The sequence below is a fragment of the Terrapene carolina genome, unplaced genomic scaffold (genome assembly GCF_002925995.2).
Source record: "Terrapene carolina triunguis isolate 2854851 unplaced genomic scaffold, T_m_triunguis-2.0 Scaffold42, whole genome shotgun sequence".
NCBI classification, from domain to species: Eukaryota; Metazoa; Chordata; order Testudines; family Emydidae; genus Terrapene; species Terrapene triunguis.
Genome location: NW_020664393.1, coordinates 41,323,827 through 41,344,248, shown reverse-complemented (window position 1 = coordinate 41,344,248; position 20,422 = coordinate 41,323,827). Strand labels below are relative to the sequence as shown.

At 42.1% G+C, this 20,422-nt stretch overlaps 1 protein-coding gene across 2 annotated transcripts in view; it reads left to right on the top strand.

The window, feature by feature from the left end:
• FAM83B (family with sequence similarity 83 member B) overlaps positions 1-20,422 on the top strand; it is a 73,636-nt gene that overhangs the window by 42,822 nt on the left and 10,392 nt on the right. For both annotated transcript variants that reach the window (XM_024216501.2, XM_024216500.2), the window contains exon 2: positions 9,713-9,877. In XM_024216501.2, coding sequence (XP_024072269.2) covers positions 9,713-9,877 — 165 coding nt within the window. The remainder of the gene's footprint in view (positions 1-9,712; positions 9,878-20,422) is intronic.

Below are 20,422 nucleotides of genomic sequence, written 5' to 3'. Positions count from 1 at the left end.
ATCACAAAAGAGCTGATGTTATTAAGAGCTGAGATCACTGAGTGCTGTGTTAACTAGTGGGGGAGCCTGAAGCTATATTGCTCAGCAGCTGGTGGAGCAATTTGTGGGGACGACTGGAGGAGCAGTGAGCGGCGTGGAGCCTTGCGGGGCCGGTTGGAGTGGCCCAAGGAACGGCGAGCGGAGCTGTTTGCGGGGACGGCTGGAACGGCTCACAGGTCGGTGAGCGGAGCGGAGCAGCTTGTAGAGCGGAGCAGTTCGTGGGATGGCAGGAAAGTGGACTGGCTCGTGGTAAAGGCTGCGGCGGAACCCCCACGGAGAAACAGACGGCTGGCCAGCCTTGGATCACGTAAGGTGCCCCTTAACACCCTGCGTGCCCCCCCCTTTTTTACTCTGGGGCTGCACTGACCAGGGACAGAGACTTTGGGGGTTGCTGGACCCAAGAGACTTTGGGGGTGTTGGACTTTGGGGACTCTGGGTGATTTTTGGGTTGCTGGATTCAAGAACCAAAGGGAAAGGACACAGCCCCATTTGCTGGGGTGGGTTTGGCTCATGGTTTGTGTTATGAATCCTGTTTGTGGTGTTTTTCCAATTTTATGCTGATGTCGTTTACCTCATGTTATTAAACATTTTCTGCTACACTCAGACTCCGTGCCTGCGAGAGGGGAAGTGTTGCCTCTTAGAGGTACCCAGGGGGGTGGTATGTAATTGTCCCAGGTCACTGGGTGGGGGCTCGAGCCGGTTTTGCATTGTGTTATTGAAACGGAACCCCTAGATACAGAACCCGGCCCTTGTTGCTGCCACCTTAGATGGGCAGAAGGGTTACACTTTAAAGACACTTATTTTGCTTTAAGCTGATATATTTCATTTCATTACCTAAAACCAAAGCACTATTCAGCGAAAATGTTTTTTCTTATCATTGCAAACTTATTTAAACTTATCTAATTTTTTTAAGTAATGTGACATTTTACTCATGTACTATGAGTCTAATTCTGCTCTGTTTCTTTCACTGTTGTAAATGTAGATTATAAAACATGGGTCTGATGGTACCTTCTGAAAAGTCAATGAAAACTGTTTGTTTAAATGGGAAAATTTTTGTGCCTATTGACTTCAGTGGAGTTACATATTTGTAATGATGTAACTGAGAGCCAATTTGGCCTTACCTATTGAAAACCCATGCACCATTTAGAAAATATATAAGACAGTAGCAAATGTGTGGGAGTGGGTACATTTGTATGCCTAATCTATGACAAATATAGATTTTTTTAATTTGAATACTACGGGAGAAAATAAACATAAATTATAGGAGTAGTCATTTTCAACATAAATTATAGGAGTAGTGATTTTCAGGAATCATTGAACTGCTCCCAATGATTACTATCTAATCATTGGGAGCAGTTCAATTTTCTGTTTTCTCTGTGAGCAGTTTTGCCTACCCAGTCAACTACCTTCCTCCTCTGACAATGAAGAATGCTTAGTTGTTTTCGGTTCAAGGTCACTTTTTATTGCTGAGTGCCAACAATTTTGAAAAGATGTGTAAAGATTTCTGCTGAAGTCATAAAATTCTGGCAGTGTTTGGCTGGAAAGTACAGTTTAAATCATTCAGTATCTATTGTAAAATTTGAATAACCTTTGTACATTTTACAAAATGAACATAACCATTTGTTTCAGAAGAGACTTCTGTTTTCAAGGATTATAAAGTGTTTCAAAAAGAACAATGACAGTTTATAGGTAAACACTGCAGTATACTTTTAAGTACTACTCAGATTATGGGGAATTCCTTTACAACAGGATATGTATCAATTCACTCAAAATAACATTGTTCTGTACAGCATTTGTGCAACGAACAATTTTATGACTTGCTGTATATGTTTTGAATTTGTATCACTTCTTCCTCTGCCCTCTCCCTTAGTAGATCTCACTGTTTTGTGACTTCTTGCTACTACTATTAGCATAGAAATTATTTCTGCAGATGAGCTTTTAAAAACAATTTAAAACACAACAGCAAATTCAGTACTTTGAAACTGATGAAGAATATAAATAAAGCTGCTAATGCTATCAGTAGAGCTTCAAACAAATTAACATACTAATTAAATGTGTAATCCTCAGTGTTTTTGCCAAGTCTTAATCTCTAATTAAATAACAAAACTGCACCTCCTGTGTGGAGGGGGGCCCATGTGTGCAAAGAACCAGAAATTCAAGGAATATTAATAGATTTGAAGCCAGATGAACCATTATGTAATGTTCTCAAAATGTAATATTAAACAGGGAATCATCATTGAGCAGCTGTGTTTCTAGTGGGGTGTCTCGGGGATTGGTTCCTGACCCTATTCAATTTAGCATTTTTATCAATGACCTGGAAGAAAACACAAAATCATCACTGATAAAGTTTTCAGATTACACAAAAACTGGGGGAGTGGTGAATCATGAAGAGGCCAGGTCACTGACACGGAGAAATCTGGATCACTTGGTAAGCTGGGTGCAAGCAAATAATATGCCTTTTAATGTAAGTAAATGTATACATCTAGGAACAAAGAAAGGAGGCCATACTTGCAGGATGGATGGGGGACCCGTCCAGGGAAGCAGTGATTCTGAAAAAGATTTCGGGATTGTGGTGGATAATCAGCTGAACATCAGCTCCCAGTGGGAAGCTGTGGCCAAAAAGGCTAATATGATCCTTGGATGGTGTAGTGAGGCGGCCTGGCTCCCGACGGCCCCTGAGAGAGAGGAACCGGAACAGGCACCCAAGTGGGCGGAGCCACCGCCACCTGTTCCCGCCCCCCGGAAGTCAAGGGGCGGGACAGGAAGTATAAAAGCCAGGCCCCAGCACTCAGTTGGAGCCCAGCAGCCGGAGAGGACAGACGCTCCTGCTCGGGCTCCTGCTAGACCGAGCCTCCCCAGAGCCAGGTACCCTGACGCCGACGGACCGAGCCTCCCCAGAGCCAGGTACCCTGACGCCGACGGACCGAGCCTCCCCAGAGCCAGGTACCCTGACACCGACGGACCGAGCCTCCCCAGAGCCAGGTACCTGGATGCCGACGGACCGAGCCTCCCCAGAGCCAGGTACCCCGAGGAGCGGCCCGAGCGGCCCCCTGACCCGAGACCGGAGGAGCGGCCCGACCTAGACAGCCCTCAGCAAGCCGAGGAGCCCATGGTGTGGGACCCCGCTGCCGAGCCCAGCGATGAGCAGGTACCTATGGAGGAGGAGGAGATGGGAAGTGGCCCGGGAATAGCAGACCCCGAACCGATGTCAGTGTGTTGCGGTCAGGATCCCCACTGACCCCGTGGCAGACGGACTGCTGCGGATAGGGCCCCGGGCTGGAACACAGTGGAGTGGGTGGGCCTGTGTTCCCCCCTGCCACCCCACGCCGGGTGGCAGTCTCTCCTCCTCCCTGCCTAGGGCCCGGACTGCCCCAAAGTGCTCAGCTCTTGCTACAAGGGCCTGAGCCCCTGAACTATTGTTTGTCGCCCGCCCTGACTAAGGGCCTGGGCGTCCTGACTTTGTTAGTGCTCAGCTCCTGCTGCAAGGACCTGAGCCCCTGAACTATTGTCTGTTGCCCCGCCCGAACTAAGGGCCTGGGCGTCCTGACTTTGTTAGTGCTCAGCTCCTGCTACAAGGTTCTGAGCCCCCTGAACTACTGTTTATTGCCCCGCCCTGATTAAGGGCCTGGGCGTCCTGACTTTGTTAGTGCTCAGCTCCTGCCGCAAGGACCTGAGCCCCCTGAACTATTGTTTATTGCCCCGCCCTGACTAAGGGCCTGGGCTTCCTGACTTTGGTAGTGCTCAGCTCCTGCTACACGGACCTGAGCCCCCCCTGAACTATTGGTTGCTTGCCCCGCCCTGACTAAGGGCCTGGGCTTCCTGACCTTGTTAGTGCTCAGCTCCTGCTACACGGACCTGAGCCCCCCCTGAACTATTGGTTGCTTGCCCCGCCCTGACTAAGGGCCTGGGCTTCCTGACCTTGTTAGTGCTCAGCTCCGGCTACACGGACCTGAGCCCCCCTGAACGGGGTTGCTGCCCAGCCCTGACGGAGGGCTGTAGCCTTGCAGAGGCCGTGTGCCTTTTGTTTAGCCCCTGCCTGAGGGGCGGAACCCCGAGACCTTTAGAACCCGAGGACCAATTTGGACCGTGTAGTGAGGCGGACTGGCTCCCGACGGCCCCTGAGAGGGCACGGCCCCCGCACCGGACTATTACAGATGGATAAACAGGGTAATCTCGTAGGAGTAGAGAGGTCACTTCACCTCTGTATTTGGAACTTGTGTGTGACCATTGCTGGAGCACTGTGTCCAGTTCTGGTGTTCACAATTCAAGAAGGATGTTGATCAACAGGAGAGGGTTCAAAGAAGAGCCATGAGAATGATTAAAGGATTAGAAACATGCCTTATAGTGTTAGATTCAAGGAACTCAAACTGTTTAGCTTAACAAAGAGACTTGATCACAGTCTATAAGTACCGATATGGGGAACATGGGTGAGGGGGTAAATCGTCTCCTCAGTGAGGCTAGCCCCCTGCCCTACCTCTTCTGGCGAAGGCCCTGCCTCTTCTGGCCGAGGCCACGCCCCTGCTCACTGCTCTGAGGGAGAGGGCTGAGAGCTCGGTAAGGGCCACCAGAGGGGAGATGCTGGGGGAGATTTTTTCCGGCAGCCACAAATTGTAAATAGTGCGGGCAATTCCACCCAATGAGCATATTCCCCGGAGTGAGCGTGGGATGGGAGACGTGAATCTGCTGTTCCCTCAGTCGGTCTCAGTTCCCACGTGCCTCTCATAGTGTGAGCATCTCACTGTGCTGAGTGTGATTCTAGTGTTAAAAGATACATATTTTTCATACAACATGACCCCTAAACGCAAGCCAACTACTTCATCTGGTGCTCAACCGAAAAAACAGTGATCTGTTCCAACGCTGGAGGAAAACCTGGCTGTGTTGGACTTATTGAGAGACGGTATCTCGATCTCCAACGTGGCACGTAAATATGGCTGCAACGAATCTAGCATCCGTGCCATCAAGATTCGAGAGAGAGAAATTTGTCGAGCCGTGGCATCAAGTGCTCCAATAACTGCTACGGTGATGAGCTAGGTGCGTGACTTTAGTGAAGACTGAAAAGGCATTAAACTTATGGCTGGAGGACAGGAACCGTAAACGTGTGCCTATCGATGGCAACATGTTGCGAGAAAAGGCTCTTAGCCTCTATGCGTTGTTCAAACCTCCTGCCAAAGAGGGACAGCCTTCTGATGAGAAGGAATTCAAAGCCAGCCAAGGTTTGCTTAACAGTTTTAGGAACTGCTTCAACCTCAAAAATGTCTAGACTACTGGTGAAGCTGCATCTGCCAATGACGAGGCAGCAAAAGCCTACCCCGAACAATTAATGAAAATCTTAGAATAAAAGGGCTATCTTCCAGAACAAGTTTTTAATGCTGACGAGACTAGGCTCTTCTGGAAAAAAATGCCCAACCGCACTTACATTTCGAAATCAGAAAGACAAGCAGCTAAAGACCATGTGACTGTGTTGCTTTGTGGCAATGCGGCTGGGCATTTAATAAAGCCAGGCTTGCTCTACAGGGCTGCAAATCCCCGTGCACTGAAAGGCAAGAACAAAAATCTCCTGCCTGTGTTCTGGCAATCAAATAAAAAGGCTTGGGTGACGGTAGCATTATTTCTGGATTGGTTCCACAAGTGTTTCATTCCGGAGGTCAAGCAGTACTTCAAAGAGGAAGGACTTGACTTTAAAGTGTTGCTGATCGTAGACCTCCTGGCCACCGTGCGGCACTCCGGTTTGCACATAATGACGTTGAAGTCGTCTTTCTCCCCCCGCAATACCACCTCCATCCTCCAACCTCTCGACCAAGGCATGATTCGCTGTTTCAAGGCCACGTATATGAGGCTTACATTCTCATGGATACGTAGCACTATGGATGCTGATTCCAATCTTAATGTGATGGAGTGTTGGAAGTCCTTCAACATTGCCGATTGCATCACTTATATTAAACAGGCAGTGGATGCAATCAAACCTGAAACAGTCAATGCATGTTGGCAAAACCTATGGAAAGAATGTGTGAATGATTTTAAGGGTTTCCCGACCATTGACAAAGAAGTGAAATGCATTGTTCAGGTGGCCAGGCAAGTGGGTGGTGATGGCTTCGTCGACATCCTTGAGGAGGAAATTGAAGAATTAATTGAGAGCCATAGAGAAACATTGACTAACGAAGAGTTAGAGGAACTGATAAAATCATCTACAGAAGACGAAGATGATGATGACGAACAGGAAGAGCCAGCAAGTTGGAATCTTCATAAATTTGCTGAAGTGTTCCAAGCAGCGAAACACTTGAATGATTTAATTTCTGAATACGATCCCTCTATGGAATGAAGTCTCAAAATCACACATAGTATTACGGACGATTTGAGACTGTATCAAGAAATGTTTGAGCAGCTCAAGAGACAACAGCGACAGTTGCCGATCACCATGTTTTTCAAGGAAAAACAACCAGCAGCAGATGAGCCTACGCAATCATCTTCTCAACCTGAACCAGAGCCAACCACTTCGTCTACGACTCGCTCTCCATCACCCAAGCTCTCCGTCACCTCTGTCTCCTGGATTGACATCAAGCCCTGACAACCCCCTGTAATTACCCCCTGTAATTAAAAATACAGTACTGTAAGATTATATTTTGCATATGTACTCTTTATTATATACTGTACATTACTGTGTACATTATACATTTATACATATTACTGTACAGGGTTGTATACACAAAACCATGTACAGTATACTGTACTTTATGGGCAATTTAAGGGTAATTTTGACTACGCGATTTTTGCCTTACACGCTGACTTTAGAACCTAACCCCTGTGTAAGATGCGACTCCACTGTATTTGCTAATTGTCTCTTCAGTGTGGCAAAGAAAGGTATAATCCAATCCAATGTCTAGTTGAGGCTAGACAAATTGAGACTGGAAATAAGGCATACATTTTTAACAGTGAGGGTAATTAACCATTAGAACAGTTTACCAAGGGTTGTGGTGGATTTCTCCATCACTGGCATCTTTTAAATCAAGATTAGATGTTTTACTAACAGATCTGCTCTAGAAATTATTTTGGGGAAGTTCTGTGGCCTGTGTTATACAGGAGGTCAGATTAAATGATCACAATACTCCCTTCTAGCCTTGGAGTCTTTGAATCTATGAATCTCTGCTAGTCTTACCTGCATAACACGCCATAGAATTTCAGCCAGTAATTCCTGTGTCAAACCCAATAACCTATGATTGAACAAGAGCATTTTTTTTAGAAGACATCCAATCTTGATTTAAAGATTTCACATAATGGAGAAACCACCACTTGGTAAGTTGCTCAAATGCTTTATTATCCTCATTGTTAAAAATGAACTGCTTATTTGCTGTTTGAATTTCAAGCTTCAGGTTCCAGTCACGGGATCATGTTATGCCCCTGGGTGCTAAATTAAAGAGCCATCTGATATCTTTTTCCTACAGTAAATAGTTGTGATATCTTTAGTCACCTTTTATATTTCTCTTCAATAATCTAAGTAGGTCAAGTTCCTTAAGCCTCTTACTGTAAGGAAGGCTTTCCAAACCTCAGATCCTTGTTCTCTAAATTCTCTACTTTTCAATTTTTTTTTTTTTTTAAAATGTGGGCACCAGAACTGGACACAGAAGTGCTCTCACAAGTGATGTATACAGCGGTAATATAACCTCTCTATTCTATTCAGTATACTCCTGTTTATACTATAATATCCAAAGGATTGCATCCCATAGTTTGCTGAAGCCTCTGCATGGTTGAGGCTCCATGGGCTTAGCGGGCTGCTGGTCTATAGAGGAGGAGTGATAGGATCCAACAACCCTGTATTGATATATTTTCTTGGGGAAATCCTTGCAGCCTTAACTTCTGTTGTGTGGCATTTACCCACTCCAAGATGAGGAAGTTGACAGCCTCATTAGAGGAACCAATGGTGTCTGAGACAGTTATGCTGCAAGGAAGGCATGGGCAGGACAGAGAAGAAGACATGGTAGGGCTGGCTCTTTACCAGGATGTCCCACAATCTACAGAGACTAAAAGCATGGATATTGTAAGGCCATGCCCTCTGTTAAACTCTTTATTCAGTGCACACATTCTCAAAACTAGAGATTGTATGAGTTTTCAGCTGCCAGAAGCTTTAGGCTATCCAAATGCGGTACCACAGTATAGTACAGCTTAGCTTAATACTGTTTTGCCTTAATAAAAAAAAAAAAAAAAAAAAGAATGAACATTGATTACAAAAAGAATTAAAATGGGAATGGTATGAAATCTAAGATTTTTGAAAGAGGAACAGCATGAGTCCTGGCTATTGACCTCCTCTCCATCCCATGGAATTTATAGGGAGCATTTTAACTGCTAAGCACTTACATTACAGGCCAACTTAACACTCTGTCTTTGTTTCACATCTTCTGGCCTCCCCAAAGCCGTTTTCCTTAATGGTTCTCTCATCTTTCTTGATGACTTGGTTTTGCTTTAGATCATATTTCAGGAAGCCATTAATCTTTCCATTGTTACATTTAGATATTTGCTATGAGTGATTCTTATAGTTCTAAGCAAACTCTTAAAGGTAATGAAGATGGCTCACTGGAGAAATAATTAACTCTGGCCTGGATGTGTATGACATGGCTTCACCAATTTTATGAATAAGCTGAATATCTCAGTCCTCAGTTCTAGGATAAGACTAAAGGATGAAATATAGCAATTACAAGATGAAAAATCATAAGTACAGATGGTTCAATAAAATTAGTGACTGTGGTAAAGCAAACTTAGTATCTTTGAACTCTGTGAAAGGTTTCCACACACGAGCAGAATTTGGTCATTTTTATGAGTGATGTGGTACAACCTTTTTATTAAGACTATAATGGATTTGGGAGATTATCTGTAAAGGTTAAAAGTTTCTCTCACAGCTACTCATATATTCTGTCTCTCTACCTCTCTTTCTCACTTCAATATTATTTTTTCTAAAATCACCAATGATGGCTAACTGGTGCACAGTTGGTCAAAAATCTTCAAACCAATAGGTATTGTATTTCCTTATTCAGAAGTATCTATTATTTTTCAGTATGGTAAGCCTAACAAGGGTCTCTATTCAGCATTTCTTAGTCCTTACACAACCAGACCCTTACTGAATTATGTGGGAGTTTCATCTGCTAAAAGTGCTGAATAGGCCCGTCTGATGAAACCTTGAGTCATCCTTATTGCCTCCCACAGTCTTGGGGTGGGGGCATTCTTCCTATATCAAGTGGCCAAAACTGAGAACAGTATTACAGATGAAGACTAATGAGAGCCTTTTACAGTAACAATACCATTGTCTTTCTTTCCATAGCCAAACTACAGTAATGGTTTCACTGTTTTTTGTTTTCATTTGTTTTTCTACACAAGCACTGTATCAGCCTTTTGGCAAACTTTGATGTATGTAAATAATGTGTCGTGCAAGTGGTCACCTGCCCAATGAAAATGTAAGCATATAGCCCCTATTGTACTTCCTTAAAGATAGGATCAAAATATCTTAAAAATTGCACCATGTTAACTATCCTGGATGGAAAAAAAACAACCTTAGAGCTTTTTGGCATGTAGAGAGTACTAATTCATTAGATGCACTATGTAAAATGTTATATATTTTGAGTTCATGAAAAAATACTATTTATACATTAAATTATTATAGTAATTTCTCTTCTTTTTTTAAAAACAGGTCATTGCCATAATTATGGATATGTTTACAGATGTGGATATCTTCAGAGAAATTGTAGAGGCATCTACCAGAGGGATTGCTGTGTATATTCTGCTTGATGAGTTCAACTTCAGTCACTTTCTTAAAATGACAGAAAAACAGGGCTTTCAAGTTCAGAGATTCAGGGTAAGGCTTCGTGTTTTACAATAAAATACATGTTTACTACAATACCTAGTTCTTGTGTAGTGCTCTTCAAGGATATTATTTTTTAGGAAGTAAATATCTAATATTAATTTATTTTATGTAATTTATTTTATGAAAAATTAATTGCTATCAACAGGCTCAAAGCACAACCTTACCCTATTTTTGTTACCTTCAAAAAAATGTTTGTCCTTTTCAGGACTTTGCAAAATAAATACATGCAGTACATTCTATAAAACTACATATTTTTTCTGAGTACTACTATTATTTTAAGAATATTATATTCTGGGAGGACTTAATCAATTTGTTTTTATGTTTGTAAAATCAGCCTGCAAAATGTAAGCATAAAGAAAATATAAATTGTTTAGGAAAACAAAATATGGGCTTTCTTTTTTAAAAAAAAACAGTGATTTCCTTTCAAGAGATTTGATGTTAAAATTATATCAAAAGGCACAGGATTCCATTTTTTCATCGTTTTCCTATGAACTGCTTTACCATATATTTGTCCTTGTGAATATTCAGTATGATTAGATGCACTTTTATTTATGAAATATGTGCCTTTCTCCGGTAAGAAAGATAATATGTAGAGGGATAGAATCTAAATACTCCAGAAGTCATGCTGTATGTCCTTAGTGTATCATTGGGAGCACAGTTCAATACAGTGTACTTCTATTGATCTAACACAAATATGTGGGATGTTCTTCTAGGTCTGTTGTGCCAAGGATAACACTAAAAAATATTGAAGCTGCTCAATGATAGCTCTCCACATTTCCTCTGAGATACTATAAGTAGCTTTCTTCATTGAACTTTAGCACTTATTCATATGCAGTTCTGTGTAAATATACCAAGTGTGTAGTTTTTTATGTTCTCGACTGTGACGAGACTATTTACAGTGTTATACCATCAAGGAGTTAATGCAGACATTTTAAGAGTCCTGGAGGAACTGTGATATCACAGCAGTCATCTTGGATTAATTTCTTTTGAGGAATGAGCAGTTGCAGTTACTTCTAAAACTTAATTTTCTATAGGAAGTATTCAAATTTGCTTTTGCAATAGATACCCAAATGTACATAACTGAATTTAAGACCGTGTTTGAAAATTAATGCATAAAACTAACTTAATTAAAGACATTTAGCAATGTAATGGTTAATTTTTGAAAAAAGTCTTCGGCAACATATGTAGTGTTCTAGTTAGCTTTTAAAAAAAAATAGAAACCTTTCATAATGGCATTCATATGAAAGGAGCTTGTGACCAGTATCTTTAAGCCACTTCCTCTGGTGGAAAAAAATGGTTGCAAGCTCTCCCACATGGCTTGGCTCAACACTACAGGAGCATGGTAGAGTCTGTGTTCATCTTCCTAAAAACAGGCATTGTGTAAAAAAGGGACTAGGGCTGCAGAGGTAGCCTTTGCCCCACTCTAAGCCTCTTCTGACTCTTCTTCACTCCACTGAAATAAATGAAGTTAAACTAGTATTAAAAACTGGAGTAATGCAGTGGTGAAACAGGCCCTATGTTTTGAGTTATGAGTTTACCATTCATTTGTCTATTTATGGAGAAACAAAGTTCTTAAAACTGCATTTAATAGCCATGCAGAAATCTGCACTCAGCTATATTCTGACTTCATGTCAGTACTTGTTCATCTGCTTTTCCTGACAGTCATAACCAAGAATAGTGATAGACTGTGTTGTAGAAAAGATTATTGTGGTAGTCTGCATCTGGAAGAATGTACAAGTCAGATATTTAATTTAACACTTTTTCTGCAACTTTTTTTTTTCAAATGGGGAAAGATTTAAAATTTTTAGGAGGGTGAGTTTATTAGAAGCTATTTGAAAGTATTATCATTAGTTGATTGGCAGCCAAAAGAAACTCAAATACAATTTAAACATTCTGTACCTCTCTCTCTCTCTCTCTCTCTGCTTTAGATTTCATAAGTTTATCTTAAACCTCTCTTCTCTATCTTTCCCCCTACCTCCTACATTGTTTTTTCTCTTCCTCCCCACACAAGTTGTTTCAATAATTTTCCCACCCATCTGTTTAAACCTCTCCAACTTTTTGTTTCAAATCCCCAATTCCTTTGTGTAGGGAGGGAGGAGAAAAGAGTCATCAAAAAATCCTCTGGTGTGTTGTTCTTTTTTTTCAGATGCTAAGAGCCATCTACCTAATGAAAACTGTAGAGGCAAATTATTTTCAAAACTTATTAGAAGCAAGTGTTAGCCCTCTTTGTTTCTGGTTGATTGGCAGGTGCTGCAGTAACAAGATGAATTAAGAGATTTGAACTAGGGTACCTAAGAAAACTGCATCTAAGTACCACTGTGCTGCCCTTTTTTAATTTGAGTACTGACTTCTGATTGTAAAATAATGAACAAACGTAAGAGCTTGAACATGTTTTATAATACCTGAGAAGTGATCCAACTTGTTCAGCTGATGTCAGATCATCATGTTTTATGAGATAATAGGTGGGGTATGTGACAGACTTTGTAGTTTGCAAACACTTGTATCTACTTTTCATGTGAGAAACAAGAAACAGACTTGCTGCTGCATGATGAGAAAACAAATTTGTCAGGAAGCATTTATCTCCTGATACACCCTTTACATATTCACTGAAATGGAAGGATGAGGAAATAATGACATTTCTATAATACAGTATGATAAAGAATTATCTTTATTTCCTTTGGGCAAATTCTGCCCTAAGATGCAAACACCTAGGCTCACAATGAGAGTTGCATATGTGAACTTGAGAGCTGAATCAGATCCATTACATTTTGCCAATGCTGTATTTCAACAGAAGCTTTCCTGTGCTTCCATAATATAGGACTACCTTTGCCATCAGATAGGCATGCACAGCTCTCATTAACTTCACCGGGGATTACATCTATGCAAAGAACTGAGAATTAAGGATCTGATCCATTGTCCAGTGAAGTCATTAGGAGTCTCTCAGTTGCCTTCAATGGGCATTGGATGAGGCCCTAACAGCAGAACAGAAACTAATTCAAAAACCATTGCACAAATCACATATCTTGATAATACAAAAGATCTATCATAATAAATAATATGATTACTAATGAAAAATGTTTGAAACTTTTTTCTTTAAAAAATGTATTTAGGTAAAATATTAGACATCCATTTTATTCTTTCTAGACACTGTTGGCAGCAAATACAGGATGAGTAATTGGACACTGATGAAAACAGGCCCCACAAACATAATCTGCTGAAATGAAATGCTTTGGAAAAATATTTCCATTATATTTTTCTATCACATTGGAGACTTGCTACTGCTGAAAATAACATGCCACACTGTTCTCCCAGATAGGTTCACACAGCTTCCGTTGAACTAAGAGTTGTGCAGTCATATCTAAGAACCAAAGTTGTAGCTTATTTACTTATTTATTAACATTTATATGACAGTATTACTCAAAATATTTTGGGGACTTACAGAAATATAGAAAAACACGGTTTCTGGCCAGAAAATCAGTCTAAAATAGATGAGAAATACCCAGGTGAAGGATGGATAAAAGGGATACACTGTACAGTTAAACTAGTCAGGGTGATGACTGGCATTTATCTTTATAGTTCCATTATTTTATTAGTTTAATTTTTTCATTAAGGAGGAAGGGATCAGACATGGAGCAATGAAAGGAGAGGATGAGTTGATAGGAACAAGGGTATAAGAAAAAGGGAAATGCACTGTCAATTCACTGTTACCAAACAAACTCTCCTAGAGTGCTTTCCTGGCTGCCAGGAGACTTTTTTTCTAGTTTCCCAACTATGGTTTCCTTTCTGCAAGTCAAAGTATTCTTTTTAGCCCAGTTGAGTTGTCTTGATTGAAAAGCATGATAGTTTGACAATAATTTATTTATTATTTCAAGCACTTTGTAGCTTGAAAGCTTGTCTCTTTCACCAATAGAAGTTGGTCCAATAAAAGATATTACCTCACTCACCTTGTCTGTCTAATGTCCTGGGACCAACATGGCTACAACAACACTGCAGACAATAAAAAATTAAAACAGAAGAAAAACAAACAAACATGTGAGATGGCAAAGGCACCTCGGCAATGGACCATACCTTAGCTCAGTGCTGCTTTTATCGGAAGAGTTAGTGTATTCATGTCTTCCTACTTCATCTACTACACCACATTTCACCAGCAAATTAATGATGCAAGAATGCCCTAACTAAATCTATTTTCATTAGTGGCGGGAAAGGAGTTCCAGTTAGTGATCTACGGGTAAAAGTGGACATTTATTCTCTAGGTCACAGTGCACAGTGAGTACTAAATAAAAGATTATCCCAAAACACCAATGTACATTTTTTGCAATGGTCTTATTTAAAGAAAATTTTACCCTAAATAAGAGGATTAGACCATTAGAAAAATAACCAAAAGAGATTAATCTTACAGTATGAATCTAGGGTATAATTTGACATCCATTAAGGTTGTATGGTGAAATTTCGTTTGGAAATTGATAGTGTCTGTTTAACAGAGAAATTGATGCCTCTTCTAGAAAGACATAGAATTCCTGTACTGAAAAGAAAAGTATGAATTTGGCAGTACTTTTCACCTGGGAGAGGTTTGTGAAAATAGTTTAAAGGGGAAGAAAATGTTTGGTTTAAAAAATAAAGTCCACCTGTTTGTAGAGCTGGCATCAAATGCTCCTGTGGTGTGGAAAAGGTCCAACTGTTAAAAGACAAAGTTCGTATCTTGGAGTGGCTAGGCTTTTTTTTCTCTCTTCAAAATCCGTACTATCCTTGAGAGGTGAAAGCTCACCTATATCGACTGCAATGAAGACAAACATTTATCAGGTCTTGTCTACGCTACCATTTAAGTCGATATAAGTTATGTCGCTCATGGGTGTGGGGGGGAAAAAAATCCCCCCCAAGCGACGTAAGTTGCATCAACTTAAAATCTACACCGTGCTATGTCTGTGAGAGATGCTCTCCCACTGACATAGCTTCCGCATCTCATTGAGGTGGAGTAATTACATCGACAAGAGAGTGCTCTGCCATCAACATCATGTGTCTTCACCAGACGCACTAAATCAGCGCAACTGCATTGATGGCAACAGCACTGATTTAGTGGGGTAGAGAAGACAAGCCCTCAGAGTCTAAATAACTCACAAAAAGTCTTCGGTGCCTATAGTTAGGCCCTAAATCCATGCTTTGGTGCCTATGTCAGTAGTGGCCTGCTTTTCAGATGTGTTGAGCACCCACCGCTCTTATTGATTTCTGTCACCAAGATAGAAAATGTTAGTCGTCTTTGTCTAATTCTAAGCACCCAGGTTTGAAAGTTTGGCCAAAAAGAACCTTGAAAACCTATCAAAGATGAGTTTACAATAAAGCCCTGCTGTTGTGCTCCGTTCCATGGGGAATGCAGAGGAGATGGAAGCATCTGTTCTCAGAGCTGATCTTGAAGAGGGCAACAGCAAAGCATTGGAGAAAACCTTTCTAATGGCTTCCTTACTCCATGCAAAGCTGCCACCACTTTCTCTCCATACTTTACAAGCAGTGAGCTGGTTCTCTGGTGTAAAGGTTAGAACTCTAGGTGCAGAAAGCAGTGATCAGAGTTCCAAGGAGGTTGGCCCCTCCCCCTGGGCAGTAGCAGCACCACAATGAGCAGCTGGGAAAACAGTAATTATAGTAGCCCTTTTTCTTAGAGTCTTTGAAATTTCAGGTCCAATGCAATGTGACAATATAGGACTCTTGTTCCACAGGGAGTGTGATGTCACCTGCACTGGTCCTATCACAGCAAAAGCAGAACTTCACTTTTTGTTTACTTCACTGGACAGCAACTTTCAATGACAATTGTCAGTTTATCAAAGTGCAGATTAACTAGGTTATATTGTAAACACTTAAGGGATTGTGAGGGTTAATTAATGTTTATAAAGATCTTTGAAGATGAAAAGTGTTATGCAAGTGCTTATTACTGGATGACATTTACCCTACTGGATTTCCAGCCCTTCTTTCTATGGGCAGACAAATCAACATACATAGCAAGCTGTCACCATACCTCAGTGGGTCACAGCTGAGAATACCAGATTCAGGACAAACTGCTGAAAAATGGGGCAGCCCCACCTCAAACTTCTGGTTATTCTTCCATAAGATATACCAAGCCAGTAACAAAAGTAAACTTCTGTCTCATCGCACTGGTTAACAAGAAGTCAGAAATGCAGTCTCTTTAGGTATCCCAGCCCTTCTTTCACCACCCAAACACTAGACTTAATGATGAGTGGTTATTTAAAACCAATTTAATCAAACAAAGGGTTCTTCTAATACCAAGAGATCAGCCACACAGCCAGGTCAATATATAACTCAGATCTTATCCAATAATCAAGCTGTTGCCAATGCTTTAGTATTTAAGCTTATTTATAAGAGAAAAGAAAGAGGAGAGAGTTATAATGATCAAGGAAAACAAATGCATGCACTCATTGTAAAGTCCTTGTATCAGATTTGTAGCAGTGATGGAATAAACTTCTGGCTTTTTAAGTCTCTGGTAACTTCCAAAAGATTGGACCATCCTCAGTCCATTGGTTGTAATGCTACTGTTAGGGTATGTCTACACTACGGGATTAATCCGAATTTAGATAATTCGAATTTGGGAAACAGGTTGTATAAATTCGATTGTGCGCGGCCACACTAAGCACATTAATTCGGTTTTTAACCACATTAATTCGGTGGTGTGCGGCCACACTACCCCATTAATTTAACCACATTAATTCGGTGGTGTGCGGCCACACTAACCCTAATTCGAATTAACAAAATCGATTTTGGCGCTACTCCGCTCGTCGAGGTGGAGTACAGAAATCGATTTTAAGTGCCCTTTAATTCGAATTAACTGGCTCTGTAGTGTGGACGGGTGAAGGGTTAATTCGGATTAACGCAGCTAAATCCGAATTAAAGTCGTAGTGTAGACCAGGCCTTAGTGTATGTCCATAGTCCAGAAATCAGAGCAGAAAAGAGGCAAAATGGAGATGCTTTCAGGGTTTTTTACCTTCTCCCATGTGGAGGGATTACTCTGTCTTAGTTTGTGGGAAATTACAGCACATGATGGAGTCCAGGGTCACTTGAGCTAGTCACATGCCCATGCATGATTTGATGACTCATAGGAGCAGCCATTACCCATACTTTGGCTAAAACATCTCCAGGAAGGCCCTTTGAGCAGGGACAGGCTTCTTCCATCATCGATTGTGCAAGCTAAGTGACCTCTAATGGGCCATCAACTTGAATAGTCCATTCACAATGTGCTGACTAGACTGGATGCAAACTACCTTCTGGGTGTTACCCAAGCAGCAAACACATTTGAAATACAAGTATACAGTAAATATTCCTAATTTCAGATACAAAATGAAACATGCATATAAACAGGATAATCATTTGATAGATTGTAACTTTTGATACATTACATGACATATTTTCCATAAGATTTATTGCAATTGTTTAACAGTGGTAGCAACAATGATATACATAGTCATATTTTAATCATACAACATCACACAAGCTAATGAGCCATGGTATGGTATATCTTGCCAGCAGCAGCAGTTAGCAGTTTAGCAGACCCTTGGCCATTAGCAGTTGTCTCTGGATATGGTTCCAAATGGCATTAGGCTCTTTGAACTGTCTGATCTTTTGAGATGGTTTAAAAAAAATCAAGAGTAAAATGTATAGGACTCTTCAAACCACCCATTATTTGCTATTCATCCTTTACTTTAGGGAGTTTTTCTAAAACTTTTACTGAATTTCTGTTCCCCTAGAAATATTCTTCAGTGAATTACAATAGGCCATTACACCTTCTATAGTCATAATATAATATAATTTGCATGGTTTAGCTAAATATATATCGTCTAAGGGAGCACTTAACAGGATAAAAGATTTTGGCAAATTTAAGGTTTAGAATATTGTCAATTTAGTGGCAGCTTAGGGAAACGAATGCTGTAGGGTTTGTTTTTAAAGTGAAATGTTTATTTTGATTCCTCTCACTCTGTAGAGTGTAGACCAGGGGTTCTCAAACTGGGGGTCGAGACCCCTCAGGGGGTTGCAAGGTTATTACATGGGGGGTTGCGAACTGTTAGCCTCCACCCCAAACCCCGCTTTGCCTCCAGCATTTATAATGATGTTAAATATATTTAAAAGTGTTTTTAATTTATAAGGGGGGTCACACTCAGAGGCTTGCTATGTGAAAGGGGTCACCAGTACAAAAGTTTGAGAACCACTGATGTAGACAATGCCTTGACCTAATGGTTCTCCTACATCCTCCCTCAAATTACATTTTTACAGAGCTAAATTCTGCCCTGATTTCCAACCTGTGCATTTAGTCATATGGTATAAGTCAGGGCAGAATTTAGCCCATTATTTATTTATGAACAGTTAGATTGAGCAAGCTATTGATCCTTATTCAAAAATGTTATATTCCACTATTTCATATATTGACCATATGTAATAATAATGAAGATACTGCTGTAAATGTGCAAATTCTGTGTAGGTATGTATATACAATAACTCATTGGTTTCATTTCTATTCTAGCACCTTTCAAGTTACCACGTTAGTGTTTCATTTATTTTAAATAGTAATAAATAGCTTATAACACCACAAACTATAGGGAAATCTGATAGAAGAAAATAAATAAGCTCTGCACAACAAGAATATATATTTAACCCTCTGCTCATTCCCTTTCTTGGTGTTTTTTCATGGCTACCTAAAAAAACACATAGATACTCAGCAGGCAACTTGTTTACAAGAAGCTTCCAGTGTAAAAGCCAGCTACAAAAGGGGAGTTTATATTGTCCCTTGCCAGAGTCAGAGATACAAAGGAACAGTGAACCTTTTAAGCCTAAAAGGGGCTCCCAGGTGAGAAGTTAGGTCAGAAGTTACTATCTATCATGCACAGGGTTTCCCTGTGCAGTAATAATCTTTCTTCGTCAAGTGCTTGCTCATGTCGATTCTATTCTAGGTATATGCGTGCCCACATGCACAGTCGTTGGAGACCTTTGCCTTAGCAGTATTCAGAGGGTCGGCTTCTGGGCCCCCTTGAATACTGTGCTCATGCATCAGTATATTAGGCGCCGCCGACCCTACGCCCTCTCAGTTCCTTATCAACCGTGACTGTTGGTTAGAGTGCCTTGTCTTGCAGCGCAAGAGCGTTAGCGGTTCTTATAGTCCATTGTTCTGTCACCTTTGTATTTAGTTGATAGGTACTTAGTTAGACTATTAAGCTTAGTTTTCGAGTAGTAGTTTGAGTGAGAGTCCCGGCTGGGACTTCGCCTTGGAGCAGGCCATGCCCCGTTCCCCAGGCGTTAAGCCAATGCCCATTAGTGACCCCCAGGAGAGCTGTTTGAAGTGTTTGGGGGAGTCCCACAGAAAGGACAAGTGCAGGATCTGCAAAACCTTTCGCCCTTGAACTCAAGAGCAAATGAGCAGCCCCCCCTGATGACTTCAAGGAGCACCAGGCCCTGCTCAAAAGGGTGGCTGCCAACCTGAACTTGGAGGTCGAGAAGCTAGCAGCAGAGTTCAACGACCTCTTTAAAAAGTCATACGCTCCTTCATCCCAGCCCGGGTCACATTGCCCATCCACCCAGGGGTCCTAAATCTTTGTTAAATCTTTGTGACAGACCCCCTCTTCCATTCCACCTACCTCCAAGAACACAGAAAAGAAGTACTATGTCCCGGCAAAGGGATTTGAATACCTGTATACCTACCCTCCAGTGGGGTCCTTGGCCGTGTCCGCCGTCAATAAGAGGGATAGGCAGGGCCAAGCAAGTGGCACACTGAAAAATGAAGACACCAAGAGGCTGAACTTGTTTGGCAGGAAAATTTATTCAACAGCCAGCCTGCAATTTCAGATGTCGAACCATCAGGCCCTGCTATGTAGGTACAACTTCAACCTGTGGGACTCCATCAGCATGTTCAAGGAGGGCCTTCCACAGGACCGAGCCCAGGAGTTCGCCACCTTGGTGGATGAGAGCAAAGTGGTGGTGAGAAGCCCCCTCCAGATGGCCTCAGGGCCGGCTCTGGCTTTTTTGCCGCCCCAGGCAAAAAAGCCTCCAGCCGCCCTCCCCCCCCCCGCGGGGGGGAGGGCGGCCGGAGCCCTGGGAGGAGAGCGGCGAGCCCCGGCTGGGGCTCGCCGCTCTCCCCCCGACAGCCGGGGGGAGGGCGCCAGGGGGAAAGGCAGCCAGAGCGCCGGGGGGAGGACGGCAAGCCCAGCCGTGGCCCCCCTCTCCCTGGCGGCTGGAGCGCCGTGCCGCCCCCCTCCAGGTGCCGCCCCAAGCACAAGCTTGGTGGGCTGGTGCCTGGAGCCGGCCCTGGATGGCCTGGCACGCTATGGACTTGGCAGCCAAGGTAATCGCCTCTGTGGTGGTCATGACGCACAGCTCCTGGTTGCAATTCTCCGGGCTGTCTCAGAAGATGCAGTCTACCCTTCAGGACTTCCTGTTTGAGGCAGCAGGGCTCTTCTTGGAGATGACTGATGCATGACTCCATGGCCTTAAAGACTCATCTGCCAACCTCCGTTCCTTGGGCCTACACACCCCTCTGCAGACTAGAAAGCC